This window comes from Lithobates pipiens, unplaced genomic scaffold (genome assembly GCF_037356315.1).
Source record: "Lithobates pipiens isolate NorthernLeopardFrog02 unplaced genomic scaffold, aLitPip1_a1.2 Scaffold_10, whole genome shotgun sequence".
Lineage (NCBI taxonomy): Eukaryota > Metazoa > Chordata > Amphibia > Anura > Ranidae > Lithobates > Lithobates pipiens.
The window spans coordinates 193,376,078-193,400,892 of record NW_027507686.1 but is presented as its reverse complement, the minus strand read 5'-3'; the positions used below and the strand labels follow the sequence as shown (position 1 = coordinate 193,400,892).

At 46.0% G+C, this 24,815-nt stretch overlaps 1 protein-coding gene across 8 annotated transcripts in view; it reads left to right on the top strand.

Annotated features, from left to right (window-relative positions):
• PPP6R3 (protein phosphatase 6 regulatory subunit 3) overlaps nt 1-24,815 on the top strand; it is a 185,295-nt gene that overhangs the window by 140,582 nt on the left and 19,898 nt on the right. For all 8 annotated transcript variants that reach the window (XM_077460801.1, XM_077460804.1, XM_077460803.1 and 5 more), the window contains 3 exons: nt 2,395-2,516; nt 18,365-18,518; nt 22,533-22,630. In XM_077460801.1, the coding sequence (XP_077316927.1) occupies nt 2,395-2,516; nt 18,365-18,518; nt 22,533-22,630 (374 nt within the window). The remainder of the gene's footprint in view (nt 1-2,394; nt 2,517-18,364; nt 18,519-22,532; nt 22,631-24,815) is intronic.

The following is a 24,815-nucleotide window of genomic DNA, read 5'->3' as shown; positions in this document are numbered from 1 at the left end:
CGTTGAACTCGAAATAATTGTGTGTAAAGCAGAATTGGAGCATCTCCAACAAGAATTCTGCCTGACATGGATTAAGCTGGGGATCAGAGTCAAGGTAATGTGTTAACGCATGTAGACCCACTGTGTGGGGAATGGAGGTATAGAGCGAAACCACATCAAGTGATGACAAACGATACGTTTGTTCCCAAGTGTAATGTTGTAGCGTCTCGAGTAGGTGTATGCTGTCTTTGATGTATGAGGGGAGATTCCTAACGAGGGGTTGAAGAAAGATGGAAAAAAAAGATGGAAAAATAACTGGTGATACTCTCCATGGCCACCACAATTGGTCTGCCTGGAGGGTTGAGGGGATCCTTGTGCACCTCCGGTTGGTGATAAAAGTAGGGTCTCTTATAAAAGTCATGTATTAAAAAGGATGCCTCGGATTTGGTGATGCCATCTTTTAGAGGCCCTATTAACCAAATCATGTTCTTCTGGTAGAAAGTTTGACAAGGGATCTAAAGGGAGTTTATGTAGATGTATCAGACAGTAATCTATTTGCTTCCATAAGGTAATCATCACGCTTAAAAACAACTATGCCGCCTCCTTTTGTAGGCCGGCCTGATGACCACGTCTGTTGTCTGAGAGATCTTTCAAAGCTTTGCGTTCCGACATGGTTAAATTGGAGAAAGTAGTGGTAGATTGTTGACATAAGGGTAATATATCTGCATATACTACCTGATAAAAAAAAAAATGAGGATATAGGGGCCTTTAGCAAAAGTGGATCTCGTACCGATGGGGGGTATGGAATCATGTGTGATCTTAAGGTGCTTAGTAGACGGTGTGGGGGTGTGTACCAGGAAGTAATCCTATACCCACTGGGTATATACACTGGGTCAGGACCTTCCTACTTCCTAATAATATTAAAAGGTCTAAAGTTCCCCACAATCAAAATAAAATTTGAAATGTCCATGCCATCATTCGCATGAAACATAAGCATTATCTATATTCCACTATATCCATATTTCTCTTATGGATTATTTCGCTTATTTTGTATTTTTATACGCATTTTTTTTCTCATCTTTATATTTCCACTTATTTTTATTTTAGTTGATACTCCCATCCATTTTACCTTTTTTTTTCAATAAAATCTACATCTTAGTTATTTGTATGCTCATGTAATTTTATGTATCGCAATAAGCCCCATTGCTCTAAATCCACCATCAGAGTTGCTTTCTTATATACAGCTCTTCCTGTTACTTCCTGTTCCTAGTTGACCTAGGGGGTATATAAAGACCTTATCTAATATGGCCACCACAAAGCCTGAAGAAGGGACACACATGTCCCAAACTCGAGCTCCTCCCTGTTAACCCGGAAGTGACCGGTTACTGGTGTCTAGTGTTTGCGCTCCATGACCACCAGAAACATCATATCCAGCGGTGTTTCCGGACCTGGGACCAGCCACATCACCTATTCCTCTGCCGGATCCACAGCTGATGGCCTCTCCTCTGACGGCAACTAGCAGATGCTGAAATGATTACAATCCCACCCATGTACCACTTTTGTGAGTGTATTGATTTTTAAAAATTATTAAAATTCACAGTTTTACTGCACTTAGAAGGCGCCGTTCCTCTCCTATTCGTCTTTTTTTCGGAGCACTTTTTACATTTCTACTCTGTACTGGCAGCCCCCTATGAACATTCTTCTATTTACCATTTAACTTAATACTTTATGGATATTACTGACTGTATCAGCCTATTGCGGTTAATACTATTTATATTCTATATTTAATCCAATTTAACAGTATGAGCTTTAGTCATATTCAGAGTGCGCTGTATTAACTTTTTTAGCAAAAAAAAAAAAAAAACTTAATACGGACTAACAGTGACATTCATTTATTTTAGCATTGCCTTAAAGGAGAAGTCCAGCCTGAGCTCATTTGGCTGGGCTTCTCCTATTTGCACTCCTGTGACCAGTTTTCAGCAGAGAGTGGTCTAAAGTTTGACATCGCCAAGAGCTTTCCAGGCACCACGTAATCCCTACCTCCGAAATCTGGATCTGACAGGTGCCTGGACTGATGGCAGTTTCAACCTCCCAGCGAGGTGCTGAGACGGCCCTTCACAACTTGGCGCTCCAGTGAGTGTGGAGGAGCAGAGCAGGAGAGCTGCTGTTTGACAGACAAAAGAACCAAGCCATCGGTGGTGTTCGGTTGCTCAGTTCTCGGTGAAGCAGGGGACAGATTGGCCAGTAAAAAAATTTAAAATAAAATACAATTTTTTTTTTTTTTTTTTTTATGTGCATTTTGAAGGTGAGAATTGTAGAATACACAGGTAATTGTAGAACATTTTTAAGAGGTTGGTTTGTTTGCATCCTGGCTTTTTATTTTTTTTTTATTTAACATGCCTTGTGTTAATACAGCTCAGGAAGCACAGACAGTGAAGAAAGTACAGATTCTGAGGAAGAGGACTCTGTTAAACAGGGATTATTTGAATCAAGCACAGTCAACCAAGAAGATAAAATGGAGGTGGATGCTAATGAAGGCAAGTCTTATGAATTTACAGTTTTGCATGTTATACTGTAGATTTTTTTTCTTCCCAGCATTTAATCAGGCTTTAGTGTCGGATAATCTAAAATTGATCTCTAAAAGTAAACTTCACTTGAAAATCAGAACTTGCAGCAGTGTTTGCTGTATGGCACTTGTCTATCCTGTATTTTGCTTCAGAAGGTACACGGTTTGTGGTACAAGTCTGTATAGGCTCCATTCTCGCCTGCACATTTTTTGTTTATGAAACGTGCTAAGAAGGGCATGTCGCGTTTGTGGTGACAGCGGCAGCGCAGATGTGTGTTTTGCCACTTTCAAAAATGCAAAATAAGCGTGAGAAAAATCTACATGAGCTGTTTACTGCATTTGTTGCGTGCTTGGCAGGGCACATTACAATAGTTTCCCCTCACAGGCAGAGTAGCGAAGGGAAGCTGCTGTGATGATCCTGTACTGGTGTTCTGATTCCCCTGATGGCCCTTGCCTCTTGACCACCCTAAGTGCCGTCATACAAGTGCCTGGGATGGGCAGGGAGGAGTGGCAAAGAACAGCGCAGACACTTAGGATGTTGCTTTCTTGTGCTGCTTTGCATGTAAAGGAGGTGCAATTTAAGGTCAACTAGGTGGGGACACAATCTACCTATCACCTGTGATTGATAGGTAGAATGCAGCAGAACTTGAGAAACCCTGCTTCTTGTGCTTGCATTCTTGGAACCTTATCAGTATAGTATTAAAATTTTAAGCTGAGATGGAGAGTGTAACTCTACAAACATCATTAAGTCCATTCAGTGAACCTATGAGGTGCTCTGTGGATACTTGACAAAGGGAACTATGGTCTTGGGTAGGTTCAGGTAACTCTTTTTTGGCAGAACTGCAGTGGCCACTGGATAGCTTTAGTAGCTTGCTTATTGGCTTAAAGAGGTACTGCAGTCTGCTCACGTATTCTTGTAATAAAAGCATCTTTGCCTCTCTCCAACCACTTTGCATATTTTATATACTATATATCTTGTGATTCTGTACTTGCCAAATCTGCTGCAGAAATCTCCCTCCATTGAGTCTGGCTGAAAACATTTTAACTCTGGGCAGCTGAAGCTTCTGCCTGTTCACTTCCTGGATTTACACAGGGGCACACCTCCAGCCCTGCAGCTCTCACTGGCCCTCTTATGACTATTCCCCCCCCCCCCCTCCCTTCCTAGCTAACTCTCATGAGAGAGAGCTGTGAATTTCCTAAGGCTAGGCTTATTACCAGATAAAAAGTGGTCTGTATAATTACTGGCAGGAAAAAATTGTTATACTATCCAAAACAACAAGGACAGAATATTTAATAGATGTAAAGATGAAAAAATTACTTGAGGTCAGTTTTACTATGTTGGTTGCAATTGCTGTTCAGGTTTGCGTCTCTGCACCGGAGTCTGCTTCTATAGCAGCCACAATAAGTCTGTCATATTACTTGGAATGTAGCAAGAGATGTCGTTCCGTTTTCTTTCGTTCATTGACTGACACAGCTCCTTTAAATCTTGACCTTAGTGTTATCACGCCACCTTCAGGAGAGGACTAGGCAGAACATGTAAAAACAGCAAGACTGCACCGCCCAGGTGGTCCCACTGGCTATAACCCCTCGCCCTGCTTCCTGTAGCTCAGTTTTTTTTTTTCTTTCTGCCCAGTGTAGAAGGACCGACTCCCTGAGGGGACCATTGGTCCTGGAATTTTTTTCTGCGATTTTTGAGCCTGTGATCTACAATCAACAGCCGGGCAGGGTGACAGGCTGAGTAATACAGATCCTTGTGTTCTTCCCCAGCCTGGCCATCGAGCGTGAGCAGACCCCTGTTACGTGCTGGGTTGGCCACGACATGCCCCTTCTAGTCCAGGGACAGCCGGTAGGCTGTATGCCCTGGGGCACACATGACGAGCTTCTGCTGTCCGTGTCAGTGTGCCGTGGCCAACAGCCACCAAGTACTGCTCGGGTGATGGGTCTGGTGGAATGCGTCCAGCAGTCCCGACAGGAGGGGCAAGTACGGCTCCCCCTGCCTCGCAGGATGGCGCAGCTGGGCATTCCCTGGGAGGTCGACTAGGGGGTCTCACTCTCACTTTCCTCTCCCTCTCTCCCTATCCCTCATTCCCTCCTCCCTCTGCTGGGCATGAGGTGCGGTGTATGTACCTGGCTGGGGGCCTCCGGGTCTTATCGGGGGGGGGGGGGGGTGCTGCACTGGTTGTCGGGGTCTGTTCGTTCTTTTCCTGCTTGTTTGTCAGTGTGGTATTCAGGCTGCCATGAGGGGAGGCTGCCGCACGGGCCTCAGCGATTTTCCGGTAGCCTTATGCTGTCAGCCATTTTCTAGAAGGTTCAGCTGCCTATTTTATTTTTCTCTCTAGAATGGCCGGTGGCCATTTTCTTGTAGCCACAGCACGGTTTACCTCTAGTGCTGGTGTCTACTTCAGAACAGCACGGTTTTTACTCTGAGCACTTCATGACTGACACAGCGCAGTACTCGGCCAGGGTGGCGAGTCCTGTGCGGGGCACTTCCAGTCTGCGAGCAGCTAGGAGGGTGGAGTTTTGTGTATCTTGCTTAAGTGCCTGCCTGAGTTGTGGCAGGCGAGTGAGGGTCAGCATGGCATCAGGCGCTTCTTCCTCAGACATCCCTGCTATTGCAACCGGCTCACCTGCACAAAATGCAGCGCCTATGGACGCTTTGTCGGCAGTCCTTGAGACCTTTTTTGCCATGGGGAAGCAGCGTAAGTGGGGGTTAAAAACGTCCCCAGCCCTTCAGTCTTCTGGGGAAAGCTCTTATTCAGACTCAGGCCTCGCGGTCACAGGCGGCCCCTGTTCTGACGTGTCTGATGTGGACCATGATCGTTCGGACAGTGGGAATGACTGTCCAGGTTAATGTGGGGAAAAAGCGGTAGTAGAAGCACTTATCACAGTGGTGCGGGGATACCCTGAAGATGCAGGATGCAGCAGGGACATCTGCAGAGGTGGCGGTCCCTTTTTGGTCCCGCAAACAGGCCTGCATGCCTAAGGTGTTTCCGTATTTGACTTATTTTGATAAGTTCATCTTCAAGGAATGGGGAGGCCCGCAACGGACCTTTTCAGTCCCAAGAAGAATGGCGGCGCATTACCCCTTTGAGGAGAGCCTCTGGTCGTTGAACCAGGTAAGGGGCAGTTGTACACTGCCCTCTTACTGTGGGGTCTCTATCATGAGGCGGGTTAGTTCTCACTGTGCACCTGTGGTGAGCCTCCTTGTAAAAAGGACCAGTTGTCTCACTGGGATGGTTCCCCCCCCCCACACACAGCTCCTCCCTTCTCAGAAAACACCACCTCCACCAGAGTTTTAAGCCACGCCATGCCTCCAGCCTGTCAGCTTCGGTGTTTCTCCGGAAGGGAGACACTGCTAGGAACCAGGGCCATGTTTCAGCTGGGGAGGCTGGGGCCGGTATTTTCCTGAAAGGGAGACACAGAGGTGTCTCAATGCACTGCAGCTGGGATGGGGAGACCTTGGTCTGCCTAGTGTACTAAACGCACCCTGTCCCACCCTGGAAGTTTTGAGGCCAGGGCGCTTGCTTTACAGTACCATGGGGAGAGGTCTGGGTGGTCTGTGATGCATTCCCCTTGTCCTAGGGCCACCAGTGTGGAGCTAGATGCTGGGCTGGGTGACGTCAGATCCGGCGGGGTTAAGCACTTCCGCTTGAACTGCGGCTTCTGGTTCCGGCCGCAGGAAGTAAAACGAGCAGCGTGACTGCTGGTGAAAGCTTTGTTTTTGCTGTAGTGTCAGCAGTAGAAGCAACGTTCATGACCACTCTTCATTCCGGCCTCAAGGGATGTCTGAAGCGGGCGCTTCCCTTTCGGTTTCGGGTGACGCAATCACCAGCCACTCTAAGGTAAGTGAAACCCTGGGGTGGTGTTCCCTTACAGTTTTTTCCCATTTAGCTCCACAGGTAAATTCCCCTCTAGGTGGTCAGAGGGAGGTACTGTGTACTTCTGGCACCCCGGTGGTTGTCAGTCCTGGGGGGGGGGTGCACTCCTTGTGTTAAGTGTGGTTTGGTTAATTGTGGGGCTGGCAGTTTTGCTGACTCACAATACCAAGAGGAAGTGTCCATCATTTTGTGTCTGGACTGTATCGAGGGGCTAGTTGGAGAACATTCTGCTGAGCAGGGTTTAGACCTAGCAGCGTCCGTTAAGGAGCTTTCCAGCACTTTCCAATCTTTTAAAACGCTATTTGCGAGTTTCCAGCCCCCACAACCCCCAGCTAATCCTCTGCCAGCACAGCAAGTTGCTGCATCGGTCCTTCAGTAGGTCCCTCTAGCAGTGAAGGGTTACCTGGGGAAACCAGACAGGCTTTTGTGGATGAGCCTGACAGCGCAGCCTCAGGCTCTTCAAGGGAGTCAGACGGTGAGAATGTGGATAGTGTGTCTATTCGAACCTCTTGTTACAAACTCTCCATGGAAGATCTCTTGGCAGCCATCCACACCACCTTAGGTATCCAGGATGAGAAAAAACTGCTGTCTCTCCATGATCAGATGTATGAGGGTCTTGGAGAGCAGAAGAGGAAGGTCTTTCTGGTTGACTCTATCAAAAAGGAATGGCAAGACCCAGAAAGGAAGCCTTTCTTTTCCAGAGCATTAAAACGCAGATTCCCCTTTGCAGAGGATGAAGCCGCTGTATGGAACAAATCTAGACTGGATGCTGCCTTTTCTTAGGTATCCAGAAAGACCGATTTGGCTTTTGAAGATATGGGGGCGTTTATCAGACCCTATTGATAAGAGGAAGGATTCTCTACTCAAGACTTGGGACTCCACCTTTGTGAATCTTAAGCCTGCCATGGCTGTCAGTGGTGGTGCGTAACATGGAGCATTAGCTAACTCACACAAAGGCACATATTGAGGCTGGGACCGCAAAAGACGTTTCTTTCCTCTTTTCCAATGCTTTTAAAAGGGATCACATACATTGCGGATGGCTTAGCAGAATCAGTCCGCATGTCTGCAAGATACTCTGCTTTGGCAAATTCAGCCAGGAGAGCTCTCAGGCTAAAAACCTGGCAAGGGGACAATGCTTAAAAGACCAAGCTTTGCAGAGTCCCTTTCATGGGGGATTTATTGTTCGGTCCGGACTTGGAGGCTATAGTAGATCAGGCAGCCGAAAAAAGGCCTTCCCCCTACAGTGTACAGTCTAAAAAGAAGGCTCGTCCGCAGAAAAGGTTTAATTTTCAGAGGGCAGAGTCTCAGAAAAAAAGTTTGGACTAGCAAAGGTAAAGGGCGTGGGAGCGATTTTTCGCCCTCCAGAACAAGCCCAAAAATCCCAATGACAAAATAACCCCAGTGGGAGAAAGGCTGGGGGGGGCAGTGAGTCAGTTACCTCCCAATCCATTTATTCTAGGGATTATAAGGAGGGGGTACAGACTATAATTCTCAAGCCCTCCCCCACACAGGCTGCTAATGACAGACTTGCCAAGGTGTGCAGAAAAGGCGCCAGGCTTGCTGGCTTCTCTGGAGGAGTTGGAACAGCAGAATGTAGTCTCACGAGACCCACCTGGGGAGATGGGCAGAGGGTTTTAGTCCCACATTTTTGTGGTCCGGAAGCCCTCAGGGAAGTTCAGGCTCATCTTGAACCTGAAACCTCTGAATCTGTCATTCTCTTACAGGAGGTTTCAGATGGATTCAATTTTTTACGTGAAAACTGCTTCCAAATTGTTTCATGGCGTCCATAGATCTAAGACATGCCTATCTGCGCATTCTGATTGTGGAGGACAGTCCGAGGTTCCTCAGACTGGCAGTAAGGTCAGGTGAGGGAATGGTATATCAGTTTCATGCCCTCCCCTTTGGGCTATCCTCTTCTCCCCGGATATTCACAAAGGTGATGGAGGCTCTGGCCTTTCTGTGACTTCGGGGAATCGCAGTCATTCCATACCTGGGCGACCTGCTCCTCTTTGCTCCTTCACCGGACCAGCTGGTCCGGGATTTGCAGGTAGCAAGGAATGTGTTGGAGCAAATGGGAGGGCTCTTAAATTTAGAGAAATCCAATCTGGTTCCATCCCAGAGGGTTAAGTTCCTAGGTTACATTCTGGACTCAACCCAGCAGAGTGTTCCTTCCAGAGGCGAAAATCTGCAAAATGGACCAGGCTTTGGCAGTTCTACAATGCAATTGACCAATCTCCATAAGAGAGGCCATGTCAGCCTTGGGTCTACTGACATATGCTCTCCCAAAGGTAGGATGGGGGGGGGGGGGTGCATTTCCATCCTTTACAGTTGTTCATCCTGGAAGTTTGGGACTGCACTCGGAGGTCCTTGGACTCATCGGTTCTCATTCTCATATGGGTAAAGAGGTTTGCTGCCGCCTTCCACCACCACAGGGACCTATCGCAGGGTCTGGAATGGGTACCGCCAGTATCCAAGGTCGTCACAACAGACGCAATTGGCATAGGTTGGGGAGCACACCTGGGGACGAGTCTGGTGCAGGGATGCGGGGAAGTCCTCAAACTGGAGGCCATCTTCCTGGCTCTCAGAGCTTTCCAACAGGAGCTCCAGGGACATCACATTCAAGCCCGCTCAGACAATTCCTCAGCAATTGCTTGCATCAACCAGCAGGAGGGCACCAGAAGCAGCTCCCTTTGGACAGAAAGAATATTCAACTGGGCAGAGGTCACGGTGCTGTCATCTGTGGTACACCTGAAGGGGGAATTGAATCAGATGGTAACTTTCTCAGCAGGAGGAAGCTGAGAGAGAGCGACTGGGTCCTGAATAAAGTCATTTACAGGATGATTGTCCAGAAGTGGGGGGTCCCATGTGTGGACCTTTTTGCTTTGAGGGAGAACGCAAAAACACCTCCTCTTCTCTCTGAACCGTTGGGATGGGGCAATAGGGGTGGACGCTCTTTCTCAGAGCTGGCATTTTTCCAAGTGTTCTGCCGTGTTCAGAGTGGGGTAGATAAGGGACTGGCCCTTAGTACTCTTAAAGGTCAAGTTTCTGCTTTTGAGTGTGATCCTTGAACAACTCCTCGCCCATAAATCCTTGGATATCCAGGTTTTTTTAAAGTCCTAGGTAGGCAGAAACCAGTCTGCTCCCATGCCTTTCTGGTCTGGGATCTCTCCTTAGTATTGCAGGCTCTTACAGGGGATCCTTTTGAGCCTATTGAGTCTTGTACTGTAAAATTTTTAACCCTCAAGAGTTTTTTTTGGTAGCAATCACTACCGCAAGGAGGGTTCGTGAGCTAGAAGCTTTCTCAAGGAGGGCGCCTTTTCTTCATGTTTTTCCGAATCGGATTATTTTTAAAACCGATCCGGCCTTTTTGCCCAAAGTGGCTTCAAAATTTCATAGGAGCCAGGAGATCTGACTACCCACTTTTTGTTCAACTCCTGTGAGGGAACAGGAGCACATCTTCGACGGGTTAGATGTCAGGAGATGTGTGTTGAAATACTTGGAGGTTACAGATCAATTTAAGAGATCAGATTCCTTTTTTTTTTTTTTTTTTTTTTCTGGGGCTAAGAAGGGGTCAAAAGCTTCCAGAAATACTATAGCTAGGTGGTTAAGGTTGTCTATTAGTCAAGCCTATATAGCAAAAGGGGTGGAAGTCCCGGAAGGTATTAGGGCTCATTCCACTAGGGCCATGGTGCCATCACAAGCAGAGTGGGCTGGTGCTACATCCAAACAGATCTGCAGAGCAGCAACGTGGTCAAGTTTTAAGACTTAAGCAATACAGATTGGACTTGTCTGCCCAGGACCAGGCCTGTGGGTGTAAAGTCCTGCAGGCAGTAGTCCCACCCTAGGGTAAGTGCTCGCTTATCCTCTAAGTGTGCTGTCCTGAAAGACATAAGGGGGAAAATCAAAGTTACGTACCGGTAACGTTTTTTCCAAGAGTCTTTCAGGACAGCACAGGTACCCACCCAAATTTTTTTGCCACTAGGATGCGTGTATGAAGGTTGGTATGATGTGTTCGTGTCTCCCTAGACTGGCCGCAGGTTCTCATGGAAAAACTGAAGGGATGGGATGGCTTAAAACTCTGGAGGCTGTGTTTCCTGATAAGGGAGTAGTCGAGGTCTCAAATGTGCTGTCCTGAAAGACTTAGGGAAAAAAACATTACCGGTACGTAACTTTATTTTTTTATTTTTTTTTATTTATTTTTTTTTGTCTCATGGCAGGCCAAGAGATGGCAAAAAGCAAATGCCCCTCCTGTAAGGCAAAATTACTGGAGGGATGGAAGAAGACTTTGTCAAACCTGTATTGATTCGCTAGTTAAAGTAGAAGCTTCTTCCGCTTGTAAGGACTTGATTGCATCTGTTAAAAAGGAACTTGATGGGACTAGTCATTTAGCTCTTCTCTAGCAACCCCATCCCTGAGTTGGTCAGCTACCTCAGTCCTCTCAAGGCTCACCTATAGTTCCAACGGAGACTGAAATATCTCTTACCCAAGAGGGACATTCTCCCTCCCAGTCTAGAGAAGAATCTGAGGAGGAAGGTGAAAATTTGCATTCAAAATATGTTGCCTTTATAACAGGTTGATGGCCTGTTGAAAGCAATCTATACCACACTGGGCCTAGAAGAGGAGAGAAAGGAGTTATCTCTGCATGATAAAATGTAAGCAGGACTCTGCGAACCAAAAAATTTCCCGGTACTCAGTTATTTCTGAGACTATTAAAGAATGGGCAGGCCAGAGAGAACCTTTGTTTTCCCCCTAAAGCCTTAAAAAGGCATTTTCATTTTGACGAGGACCCAGCAGCGATTTGGAACAAAAATTCCAAACTAGATGCGGCTTTCTCCCAAGTCTTGATCAACAGATTTGGCATTTTGAGGACATGGGGGTATTAAGAGACCCCATGGATATGAGGATGGATCAGCTGCTTAAAAGGGCTTGGCAATCACATGGGAAATTTTAAACCTGCTATGGCGACTACTGTCTCCAGGAATATGGAGTTTTGGTTGAAAAAAACCAATCATATTTCAGCAGACTCTCCAAAACAAACAAAACATTTTGGACTCCTTCTCCACCCTGTCTGCCCCTGTGGCTTTTATCTCTGATGCCTCAGCGGAATCTATCAAAATGACTGCAAGATCAGCAGCCTTCACTAACTCGGTCAGAAGGGCTCTGTGGTTGAAAACTTGGCCGGGGGACGTGGCATCCAAAAATAAGCTGTGTGGGACAGTTTCAGGGGGATTTGCTTTTTGGTCCTGACTTGGATGCAGTTCTAGATGGGACAGCTGATTGTTTGTTTTTTTTCTTTTTTTGATAGTAAAAGACTGCCAGTTAAGCTTTTTTTTTTTTTTCATTCCCAAATGGCTCAAGAACAAGGTAACAAACCCCAGGAGAAAATAAAAAATTGGTCTTCACAGAAGGGAGGGAAATGTCCTTTTCCATCCTCCTGCAAAACGCAATGACTTGTACCTATCAGTGGGGGGAAGGCTTCAAAGTTTCCTCCCCTTTGGGCCAATACATTCTAGACATGCTGTCCCAAAGTTACAGAAGAGTTTTCAGATCACCCTCCAGAAAGATACTTTGTGACAAACCTTCCAAGGAATGTAACATAGGCCCTGGCTATGAAGAACCTTCTAAGGGCCGGTTCACACTGCGAGCCGCGGCGAGGCGTCTCCGACTTCCTCGCCGCGACTTGCAGGGGGGGTCAGCGGCGACTTGCAGAGGACTTCTGCATAGAAGTCAATGCAAGTCGCCCCCGAAGTCGCCCCGAAGTAGTACAGGAACCTTTTTTCTGAGTCGGAGCGACTCGAGTCGCTCCTCTCAGAACGGTTCCATAGTACTGAATGGGGGCGACTTGCGGGAGCGAGGCGAGGCGAGCCGTGTCGCCTCGCCTCGCCTCGCAGTGTGAACCGGCCCTAAAGGATCTGAGACACCAGAGGGTTGTGATACCAGTATCTCCAGAGGAACAGGGTCAGGGATTCTATTCTATCATTATTTTGATAAGAAAACCATCCGGAAACTACCATACTCAACCTGAAACCATTAAACAAGTCAGTCCTGTACAAAGATTTTTTTTGTATGGACTCAATTTTTACGGTCAAGGAATGCTTTATGGAATCAATCGATCTAAAGGATGCTTACCTGCATATTCCTATAGCACCTCAGTCACAGAAATTTGAGATTTGCGGTGAATATGTGCAAGGAGATTTTACATCTTCAGTTCAGGGCCCTTCCCTTCGGTCTGTCATCGGCTCCACGTATTTTTACGAAAAAAATTACAGAAGCCCTCGCTCCTCTTCGACAACGGGGGATTGCAGTAATCCCATATCTGGACGACCTACTCCTCTTCGCCCCATCCAGGGAGAAGTTGCAGGAGGATCTGGACAGAGCCCACAGTCACTGGGGTGGATAGTGAATGTTCAAAAATCGAATTTCATTCCAGCCCAGCAGGTAATTTTTCTGGGATACCTGATAAATTCAGTAGAACAAAAGATTTTTCTCCCAGAAGAGAAAAATATCAAGGTCCAGAGGGTAGTAACGACTCTTCAAACAAATAGGCAGATTTTGGTTCGAACGGTTATTTCAGCCTTGGGGATATTAACATAGTCTATGCCAGCCATCCAGTGGGCAAGGCTGCATTTCAGGCCTCTCCAGAGGTTCCATCTGAGAACGTGGAACCACAGGACAGTCTCGATACAAAGGTAAGGGTCCCCACCAGAGTCAAATGCTCACTTTAGTGGTGGAAAAATAATGAAGTTTTGCAAAAGGGTGGTGTTTGGTCCTTTCCAACCGAAAAAGTGGTCGACAAATTGGAGAGCGCTAAAATCAGTCTCCATAGCATTTAACTGTCTCAAAACCTCATTGTTTGCCATGTCCAGATTCTATCGGACAATGCCACCACCGTAGCCTACCTGAACAAGGAGCAGATCTCTTCACTTTCTGTCAGTAGGGATTCTGGAATGGGCAGAGAACCATCTACTATAGCTATCTGCAGTCCATCTCCAGGGCACATTAAACGAGGTAGCTGATTATCTGAGCTGACAGAAGGTTCAGGAAGCAGAATGGAGCCTGAACGCAGAGGTGTTTGCTTTGATCACCAGGACTTGGGGCCTTCCACAAGTAGACCTGTTTGCCTCAAGGCAGAACGCACAGCTCCCACATTTTTTTTTTTTTTCCTCCCTTCAGAGAGACGATGGCTCTCGGGGACAGACGCTCTGGCACATGAGTGGAATTTTTGCCTGGGGTATGCTCTTTCCCCCTTTCCAGTTGATTACATTGTCTCTCTTTATATTTTTCTCAACACCAATAAGTAATCTTGATTACCCCATTTTGGCCAAAGAGCTTGGTTTTCCACAGTTCTACAGTTAGCAGTCAAACCATGTTGGCAACTTCCGCTAAGTCAGAATTTGTTGACTCGACCCAGTACATCATCCGGATGTAGCCAGATTAAAGATCACTGCCTTTTATCTGAAGAGCAATTATTGAGAAGCAAGGGTTTTTCTGAACACGTAATAACCACGTTACTTTCTTATTGGCATAAATAGCTCGTTACCTTTTTCCTATGTATGGAAAGTCTATGCTTCTTTCTGTCATTCAGAACATAGGGATGTAAAAAAATTTGTCTCAGTATTGGAGTTTTTGCAAAAAGGTGCAGACTAAGGTCTTGCAGTTAGCACTCTTAAAGTACAAGTGGCCGCTTTTAGGAGTTCATCTGGAGAAATCCTTATCTTCATAAACCCTGGTCATGAGATTTTTTCAAGGCACGTTCCAGGTAAAGACCGGTCCCGGTGAAGCATTTTCCAAATTGGGATCTCTCTGTGGTTCTGCAAGCTCTTTGAAAACTATCTTTCTTATAGCAATTCATTTGGCAAGAAGGATTAGTGAACTGCACGCCCTGTCAGTGAAAGAGCCCTTTTTGTCAATTTTCTCAGATAGGATTGTCCTTAAAGTTGACCCAAGTTTTTTGCCGAAGGTGGCAAGTTTTCGTAACAGGTCCCAGGAAATTATTCCAACCTTTTTGTTCTAACCATTCAGGAAAGAAGGAAGAGCAGTTTCACAACTTAGATGTGAGACGTACCCTATTACATTATTTTGGAAGCAACAGGAGGTTTTTAGATCTTCAGATTCATTATTGGTTCTTTTTTCTGGGAACAAAAAAGGCCACCAAGCATCAAAGATTTCATTGGCTAGATGGCTTAAGACCGCTATTTCTGTAGCCTATTCTCAGATGGGTCTATCTCCCCCGCTGGGAATTGGGGCTCATTCAACAAGGGCCCAGGCCACTACATGGGCAGAAAGAGCTGGACAAATTTATAAGGCGGCTACATGGTCAAGTTACTTAACATTTGTCCATCGTTAGACTGGATCTCCTGTCGACAGGGAAATCAGGCTTTTGGCAGAAAAGTTCTGCAGGCTGGGGTCCCTCCCTAGGGGGTGGGGGGTGGGTTAATAAGTCTCTATTATCCTTCCTCTCAAGTGCGAGTGTGTGTGTGTGTGTGTGTGTGTACATCTCTATATATAACCATATCTTGATTGTGTTCCAGTTAAGGGCCGGAGGTTCTCTACTACTGTGTGGGAAGGAGCCTTTTTATTTTTATTTTTTATTTTGTTTATGGAAGAGGTGTTTCCTATTGACAAGGGGAGGAGCCACTCTCAAGTGCTGTCCTGAAAGACTCTTGAAAAACAAGTTAACGCTAACTTGAATTTTCGCCCATCCGGGTCGGCAGGTATGTGTTCCCAGTCCGACAAGGTGCCGGCTAAAGGACAAAAGCGTCCCTGGTTTCGCAAGCTAAACAAGTCTCTGAGCAAAATGTTACTGCATGACTCTTTGCCCCATCTGACTCTCGGGTGGGGGGTTGGGAGTTTGCAGTTCGGTGGACCTCCTACTTTTCGACCAATGGGTCTGCAAACTGGTTTCATCGGGATACAAGATAGACAAGATTCTTTCTTGTCCACCAAGCAGATTCCTTCCCTCCAACCTTCATCTCCTTCTGGCTTGTCAGGAAGCCCGGTTTGGGGCAGTACAGGACCTGCTGCTGTGTGGGGTGATAGTACCTGTAATAACGCTGGAAATGTTTCAGGGATTCTACTCCAATCTGTAGTCCCAAAGAAGGGGTACGTCCAATCCTGGACCTCAAGGCTTCAACAGCTTGGTAAAAGTGCAGTTTCAGGATGCAATCAGTTCGCTCCGTGGTTGCTGCACTCCATCAGGGGGACTTCCTAGCGTCCTTTGATATCAAGGAAGCATAATTACATGTACCCATGTGCCTCAGGCATCAGAGGTTTCTGCGATTTGCAGTCTGTGAAGAGCACTAACAATTTGTGGCTCTCCCTTTTGGACTGGTGTCGGCACCCCTAGTCTTCACCAAGGTGTTGGCCCCAATTCTGGCATTAAGGCAACGTGGGATCGCAATTGTGGGTTACCTAGATGACCTCCTTCTGAGGGCAGCTTCCGCCTCAGAATTAAGGAAGGATGTAGCGATCACCATACCGATGCTCCGGGAGTTTGGGTACCGAACCTAGAAAAGTCGGTGTTGGTCTCCTCAGATGCAAGTTTTTCTCACTTCAGACAAGCTACAGACACTTCAAGCTGCAGTGAAGTTGTTGAACCGCAGGTGGTCGTTGCAGCGCTTCTGCATGCAAGTCCTGGGCCTCATGGTAGCCACTTTCGAAGTGGTACCGTATGCTCCATTTCACACTCAAGTCTTGCAAAAGGAGATTTTGTCAAAATGGGACAAATCTCCTTTATCCCTGGATTATCAAATTTGGGTGATCCAGCTAGTCGGGGGATTTCCTTCTCTGGTGGCTGAGGTCTCCGGCTCTTTGGTCTGGGAGATCGTTCCGTCCTCTCCATTGGACGGTGATCACAACGGACACCAGCCTGACCAGTTTTGGGGGGGGAGGGGGGTTCTGGGCATACAGTCGGCCCAGGGCCTTTGGACGTTGGAAGAATACCAACTGCTGATCAATGTGTTTGAGCTTCGGGTGATCAGACGGGGCCTCTCCACATGGTCATGGAGACTGCAGGGGCTTCCGGTCAGATTCCAGTTGGGCAACGCCACGGGGTGGCATACGTCAACCATCAAAAAGGAACAGGGAGCTTGGCTGCAGCATGGGAGGTTGCGCACATCCTCCAGTGGGCAGAGCAGCACATGCAAGCCCTGTCGGCCATATACAGTTCGGGCGTAGAAAACTGGTGGACAGACTACCCAAGTCGTCAGATACTGGACCAACGGGAATGGTCCTTGCATCCAGATGATTCCAGCTCATTTGCCTAAAGTAGGGCAGACCAGATGTGGATCTCTTGGCCTCAGCTCAATTGAAAGGTGCAGAGGTTTGTGTCCAGGACCCGAGACACCTGGGAGGATGCATTGGTGGCTCCATGGGGGCATTATTGATTGATTTATGCCTTCCCTCCACTAAAGCTCCTGCTACGCAGAGTGGAGGCCGAGGGAATTCCAGTAATTCTGATTGCCCCAGATTGGCCTCGGCATCCTTGGTACACCAACCTAGTACGACTGGTGGCAGATGTTCCTTGGCAGCTGCCGATGCGTGAGGACCTTCTGTCGCAAGGTCCGATACTTCATCTTGCTTTACCGTCGCTGGTTTTTAACAGCATGGCTGTTGAAAGCCAGGTACTAAGGGACCAACTGTCAGACTTGGTAATTTCCACTATGCTGAGGGCAGGGAAGTCGTCTTCTTGGAAGATTTACCATTTTACATTGAAGGCTTACAGCTCCATGTGAGATGGAGTGGCGTCAGCGCACACACGCAGTTTCCAGGATCCTGCTGTTTTTACAGCGAGGAGTGGATCAGAAACTTGCCTTAAGCACTATCAAGGGGCAGATATCAGCCTTGGCTTTTTGTGATAGCGGCCATTTAAGGTGGCAACTTCTGTTTTTTGAGGAGTTCCTCTTGTTGTGGTCAAAATTTGAAGTGTTCTGCCTAGTCCTCTCCTGATGGTGGCGTGATAACCCTAATGTCAAGATTTAAAGGAGCTGTGTCAGTCAATGAACTTCAGAGAAAAGGATTTTACAGTGAGTACAAAAATCCCATTGTTGCAGGGAGGACTGATCGAGGGGGCTGTTTGTGTAAACAAAATCTTGAGCAAAGGCTTAGGAGTATTACTAGAGCTTGTATTGCAACAGAACATGGAGGTAGCAGTGGAAGCCATTGGCTCACAGCAAGCTATGCAGGCAGTTTAACGTGATTGAAAATGTTTTTTTTTGTTGTTTTTTGTTTTTTTTTAACCTTGTATATATACCTGCTCTGGGCAATGGTTTTGCACAGAGAAGCCCCAATTCTCTTCTGGACTCATCCCATCTGGCGCTCCTGGCTCCTACCCCCTGCCAATGTCCCCCATAGCAAGTGGCTTGCTATGGGGGCACTCATGTGGATTCAAACCCGAGCCACGCACAAATGACACACGCAGTGGCTCTGCCCACAGGCATTCACTGCTGCCTCCTTGTCCAGTGAGGAGAGAGCAAAGCAAACAACCTGCTTTTGGGCAACAGTGTTGGATCAAGATTGGGCTCAAATAAGTATATGAAAGGAGCTGCACACAGGATGTTTCTTACATTGGGGGAGAAAATGCAATGGTGTAAAGTACAGCATACTGCATTTTTTTTTCACACGTAATGAATTCGCCTCAATTGCATGTAAATGCAGTTCATTTAAAAAAATCATAAAAATGCCTAAACAGGAAAGAAAGTGTCAAATGCACCACAGTTGCGTTACAAATTTAAGTGCACAAGCAGAACTGCACACTGAAAGGTGGTATAAAGACTTTTTTTTCAGATGCAGTGACTATCAGCAGGGGTTAAAATTTCTACTGCCTAATGTAGTTTACCTGAAGAAAAATATATAATTTAGACTTCTATGCAAAACAAGCTCTGATTAGTTGCTTTTGTTCAAACATATTCCATCATTTTCGATCTGTTTCTATTTCTTTTAGCAAGCAATTGGCCAGCAACCTTTGATATCCCAATGGAAACTGCACATGTAGCCAATTTAGATTCAGTGGGATCAGATGTGTGGAGCACAGAAGAGCCATTGTCTACGAAAGAAACGGGCTGGGCCTCATTTTCTGAATTCACTTCCTCGGTTAGGTAATTATATGTTAGTTGCTATAATCCCTTCTTAAAAGCAAATGTATTTCCTGCTGTAAGACGCAAGCTGAAACGGTTGTCTTTTTGGCTCTTTCATTTGATTTCTGAAGCAACCTTAAAGCATATTAATGCGCCTGTAAGTTTAAAGAGCATTTTGGATTGTTTGTACAGGCATTCATTTTGTTAGGCAAGGCTCCTCAGACACCCTGTGAGATGTGTGGGAGTTTTTTTATTTATTTAATTTTTTTTGTACAAGGCTAAAATGGGAAATGATCACTTATGATGATTTGCAATTGCATCTTAACCACTTCGCATCCAGGCCAATTCTGACATTTCTCTCCTACATGTAAAATTCATCATTTTTTTGCTAGAAAATTACATAGAACCCCCAAACATTATATATGTTTTTTTAGCAAATACCCTAGAGAATACAATGGCGGTTGTTGCAACTTTTTATCTCGCACGGTATTTGCGCAGCAATTTTTCGAACGCGTTTTTTTTCTGAGAAAATTTCATGCAAAAAAAAAAGTAAAATTAGCCCAATTTTTTTTGCATAATGTGATAGATGAAGATACGCTGAGTATATAGATACCCAACATGTCATGCTTCAAAATTGCACACGCTCGTGGAATGGCACGAAACTTTGGTATTTAAAAATCCCCATAGGCGACGGTTTAAATTTTTTTACTGGTTACATATTTTGCGTCACAGAGGAGGTCTAGTGCTAGAATTATTGTTCTCGCTCTAATGTTTGCGACGATACCTCACGTGTGGTTTGCACACCGTTTTCATATGTGGGCGGGACTTGCGTATGTGTTCGCTTCTGCGTACGAGCTCACGGGGACAGGGGCGCTTTAAATTTTTTTACTTACTTTTATTTTTTTAGTTTGACACTTGTAATGTAAACATCCCTTGTAATAGAAATATGGCATGATCGGACCTATTTACAGTGAGATATGGGGTCAATAAGACCCCATATCTCACCTCTAGGCTGGGAAGCCTAAAATAAAAAATAAAATAAAAACGATCCTGGCTTCCTAGCCAAATCGGTGCCGTTATTTTGAATGCAGAGGCCGGGCGTGACGTCATAACATCGCGCCCGGCCTCCGAACAATCATAGAGACTCCGGGGACGATCTGGTCCACCGGAAATCTCGGTGGTATTATCCGGGAGCCGGCGGATCCTGTGACCGACTCACAGATGGAAGCGGTGAGTCGGTAGAAGCACCGGAGGGCGGCGGAGGGGGGGTACGTCCCCTCCCGCCTCCCGTAAGAACGCTCAAGCGGCGGAACAGCTGCTATGATCTTTCTTATGGTGCAGGGAATCGCCGGCTGAAAATGCTGATATCTGAATGATGTCTGTGGCCTCAGGCATCATTCAGATATTCCCCGGAAAAGTCAAGGACGTCCCTGGACGTACCTTGGGCGGGAAGTGGTTAAATGAACTGTAGACGTTATAGATGTGTTTACAGTAAGTTCTATGGCGCGCTTGTGGTGCTTTTATAGAAGTTAATGGAGGCAGTTGCAAAGAGTCATTGCATTCCAAACTGCAGCTTTAGCATTGTGGTGAGGCAAAAACGTGGCCTGCAGTGTGAACACCTCCCTTCTGCTACCTAATTGTAAAGATTTTACAAGCCATTGAGAAGTGTTTGGTAAGCACCACTAAAAACACAACCCAACTACCCATTTCCAATGTCTGTGAAAGAGCCCTCGAAGCAATCCAGCACTTCTCTGCCTAGTTGAAGGACACCTGTCAGACAAACATCAAGGCTGACATTTGTGGCCTCTCCTATATACTCACTGTCCACTTTTTAGGTACACCTGTTTAATTGCTTGGTAGCACAAATGGCTAATCGGCCAATCACACGGCAGCAACTCCAATGCATTTAGGCATCTACACATGGTGAAGACTTGCTGACGTTAAAACCGAGCATCAGAATGGGCAAGAAAAGGCATTTAATTGACTTTGAACGTGGCATGGTTGCTGGTGCCAGACAGGCTGGTCTGAGGATTTCATAAACTGCAGATCTACTGGGATTTTCACGCACAACCATCTCTAGAGTTTACAGAGAATGGGCGAAAAAATAAAATATCCAGTGAGCAGCAGTTGTGTGGATGAAATTTTGAGCTCAGAGGAGAATGGGCAGACTGTTTTGAGATGATAGAAAGACAACAGTAACTCAAATAACCACTTGTTACAACAAATGTAGGCAGAATACCATCTCTGAAAACAAAACGCATCAAACTTTGGGGATGGGTTCACACCTGTGTGAAATTGGATGTGAGTTTTCCCACATTCAATACGCATAGCAGGAGATTGTGACCAGCTCTCTATGGAGTTGGTTCATACATCTCTGCTGTGAATTGCACAGGTGTCCTGTGCGTCTTTTGGTCCATTTCGGGTCCGAATTCAGCAAAAATTTGGGCTGAAACTGTGGAGACACATCGGACTCATGCTGTGAGTCGGAGCGTGCTGTTTGGGTGAACCCATCCTGAAGCAGAAGACCACACTGGGTGCCACTCCTTTCAGATGAGAACAGGAAACTGAGGCTACAATTTGCACAGGGTCACCAAAATTGAACAATAGATTCTTGTCTTCGAGTCTTGATTTCAGCTGGGACATTTAGATGGTAGGGTCAGAATTTGGTGTAAACGTGAAAGGATGGATCAATCCTGCCTTGTATCAACGGTTCAGGCTGGTGGCGGTGGTGTAATGGTGTGAGGGAAATTTTCTTGCACACTTTGGGCCCCTTAGTACCAATTAAAAATCCTTTTAAATGCCACGACCTACCCAAGTGATGTTGCTGACCTTGTCCATCCCTTTGACTACAGTGCACCCATCCTCTGGCTCCTTCCAGCAGGCTAATGCACCATGTCACAAAGCTCAAATCCTCTCATCACTGGTTTCTTGAACCTGACAATGAGGTCACTGTACTCCAATGGCCTCCACAGTCACCAGATCTCTATCTAATGGAGCATCTTGGGTACGTGGTGGAACGGGAGATTCGCATCATGGATGTGCATGGATGTGCAGCTGATCTGTGCAAATCTGCAGCAACTGTGTGATGCCATCATTCCAGTATGGACCAAAATCTGAGGAATGTTTCCAACACCTTGTTTAATCTATGCCAAGAAGAATTTCGGCAGTTCTGAAGGCAGATCAGGGTCCAACCCAATACTAGCAAGGTTTTCCTATTAAAGTGGCTGGTGAGTGTCTATTACATGTGTGCTGCAAGCTGAATCTTTCCTACTGAATTCCATCCATAACAATTATATATATATGAGGTTCTGACTTGGGCTTTATGTACACAAACTAGGTTGGCGCCGGAAAGCTGCAAAATCTCGCCTCGATTTTGCAGCCGGCTGTCAACTTTCCTATCCTGAACACAATTCTTCTGCATTCAGAAGGTTGAACCTCCCCTAACCGCAGAAGCTTCTAAACTCTTATAAAGGCCTATGTGTACATTGACACACAGGCTTATATGGAGTTGAGTTTAGGAGCTGTGGCACAAAAGCTCCTAAACTAAGTACATGAGCCGTAAATTGCAAGGGTTTTTACAACACATTGCAGCCAACTGGTCAGTATAGTGGCAACAGAATTTCCATTTTTGGTAGGTTTACATTAAAATATTTGCACTTTTAATGAACTGGTTTATCCCTGCCCCTAGAGTGTCCAGTGATGAACCTTGGCATCCCAGATGTTTTTGAACTAAATTTCCCATGTTGCTCAACTATACTTTAGAGTGCATGAGCATCATGGGAAATGTAGTTACAAAACATCTGGGGTGCCAAGATTTGCCGTCACTGCAACAGACATGTAAATGTATTACTAGATGATACTGTTACTTATCAGTGTGTTGCAAAAACAGTCCTCTATTTATCCCTTAATACCCTAGTGGTTTTGTTTTTTTGCAAAAAAAAAAAAAAAAAACCTTAATCCTCTAAAATTTGCTTTGTAAAGCAGATGTAAAAGTGGTTGAAAACCTGTAGCGTAATGGATTTGTTCTTTTGATAGCGCAAAGAATACGGCAAGAAGTAGTTCTCCGGTTGAAATGGAAACCAGTACAGAGCCAATGGATCCACTGAGTGTCAATACCTCTGCACAAACTGAAAGTAAGTGTATTTTTTGAACTTTAAAATAAAAGTTTGCGATTGTAACAAATACTGGCCTAGTACCCTCCAATAGCAACCCATACTACGGGAGTAGTAATCACTTCAGATCTATAGGAAGTTAATGTACAGGCATGGCAGTCCCAGCATTAAATGTTTACTTTATGGGCTGTAGATAATTTTAAGCCCCAAAGGGTTTCAATGTTGAAGCAACATTAACCACTTCAGCCCCGGAAGGATTTACCCCCTTCCTGACCAGGCCAGTTTTTGTGATGCGGCGTTTTTAACTGACAATTGCACGGCCGCGCAAAGCTGTACCCAAAATTGTCAGTCCCCCCCCCCCCCCCCCAATAGAGCTTTCTTTTGGTGCTATTTGATTACCTCCGGATTTCAGAGGACACAGAGCCATAGTAGTTACTGTGTTGGTTAATAGGCCACCAATAGGTGATGGAGACTGGCACGCCCCGCCCTAAGACCAGAAGTGCACTCCCTATATAAACCCTCCCATTTCCGGGAGTTTTGTAGCCAGTGTCTAAGGTGTTAGTCACAATTTAAAGATGTGCTCTGCTGAGCGCCACTGGAGCAATCCTGGCTGGGGCTGGCCATGCTGACCAGATCCATTCAGAGTGTCCTTTAATGGGCCTAAGGAATGGTACCCGGGCTTCGTGTCTGAAGAAAGGAGGTTTTGCTTGCTAATGCTTCTCTTTTTAGAGAGCTGCATCCTGGGATCCAGTACTTTTTGGTAGTAAGGCCATAAGATTTTTACTGGCAGGGTGCTGTTGCAGGTTCAGGATTGTGGGTAGCCTCAGATAACCCTGTGGCGGGAAGGTAAGTGGAGTTTTCTAAGAAATATCTTTGGATTTTCTTATGAATTTCTGCTTTAAGTATATGTTGTCATGCCTATGTGTCACCACTGGGGGCTGTATTGAGCACTCACTGCCTTATGCTGGAAACAGCGCTGTGTCAGGAGCCATCCCTTCCTCCTTCTCCTCCGGCCAAAGCAGATCCTCCAGTAAGAAAGGGGGGACTGATCTCTCCTCCTGCGCCCCCCATGTTGAAATTACCCCCTTCAGGGGAATTGTATGCCGAAATCATTCTGTTTAAAAAAAAGAGAGAAACGCGCGGCCCCTCAGCTGTGGTTTTTACCCCCCGCCCCCATGTCAGCTGTTTGCTGGGCGCCTAACATCCGCCCTTCACGCGGGAAAGCCAGCGGCATCAGGTGCCAGCTACACGTGGAGGAAGTTTTTAAAAGGAGCACTGTTGCTGCTGGCTGTGGAGGGATACATGAGCAGAGGTGCCTTACTTCAGGTTTGGTGACACAGGCATTTTCCTTTGGCACATTATTACTTTACCAGACTGGGCATTAATAGCAGCTGGTACTATAACCTAGCAGTGTACATTCTTTTTGGTAGTGCCTCTGCTTTGTGCTTCAGGCTGAGTGGAAGAGGATCCAGGAACTCTTCCGGGGGTTCTAAGGGCTCAATGGTTTCACAACAATCTAAATCCATTTCCAAAAGAATGTCATCCTCTGAGAGTGATGCGGCCGGTGAGATTGAGCAGTCAGGGGAAACTGTTGCAGCTGTGCTGGACACTTCAATCTCGAGATATTCTATATCACACAGGAGGTTTTCTCTTCTACCATTTCTAATTTGGAAAAGATTGATGCTATGATCACTCTCCATAGTGGGTCTAAACATAGCAGATCCCCATCTAGTGCTCAGAACCATCATAGTGAGGTGCAAGGGATTAGGGAGTTCTTCCAAGAGATTTGGAAGATACTAATGTATCCCCTTCTGAGGCTCCTAATATTGACGGAGCAGCATCATAAGGTTGCTTGTACACTCTTCCTAAACTGATTTGTTCAACCTTTTTGCTACCTGCAGCGCAGGCTCTTGATGAACCCACCTCTGGTTCGGGATCACTAAAACTTCCCCCATCTGGGGATGCTTTTCCTATTCATTCATGGCTAAAAAAGCTTATATATTCTTAATGGGAACATCCGGATAAACAGTATTATCCTCCCCAAAAAAAATTCTAAACTATATCCTGTGGAGGAGTATTTCTATAAGAAATGGGTTCTAGCAATTGATGCTGCAATCGCCTCAGTGAACAAGAGTCTCATGTCTGGTGGATAATGCGTGTAAAACTTTTTGGCAAGTTTCCCCTTTTATGGTGAACGGCTATTTGG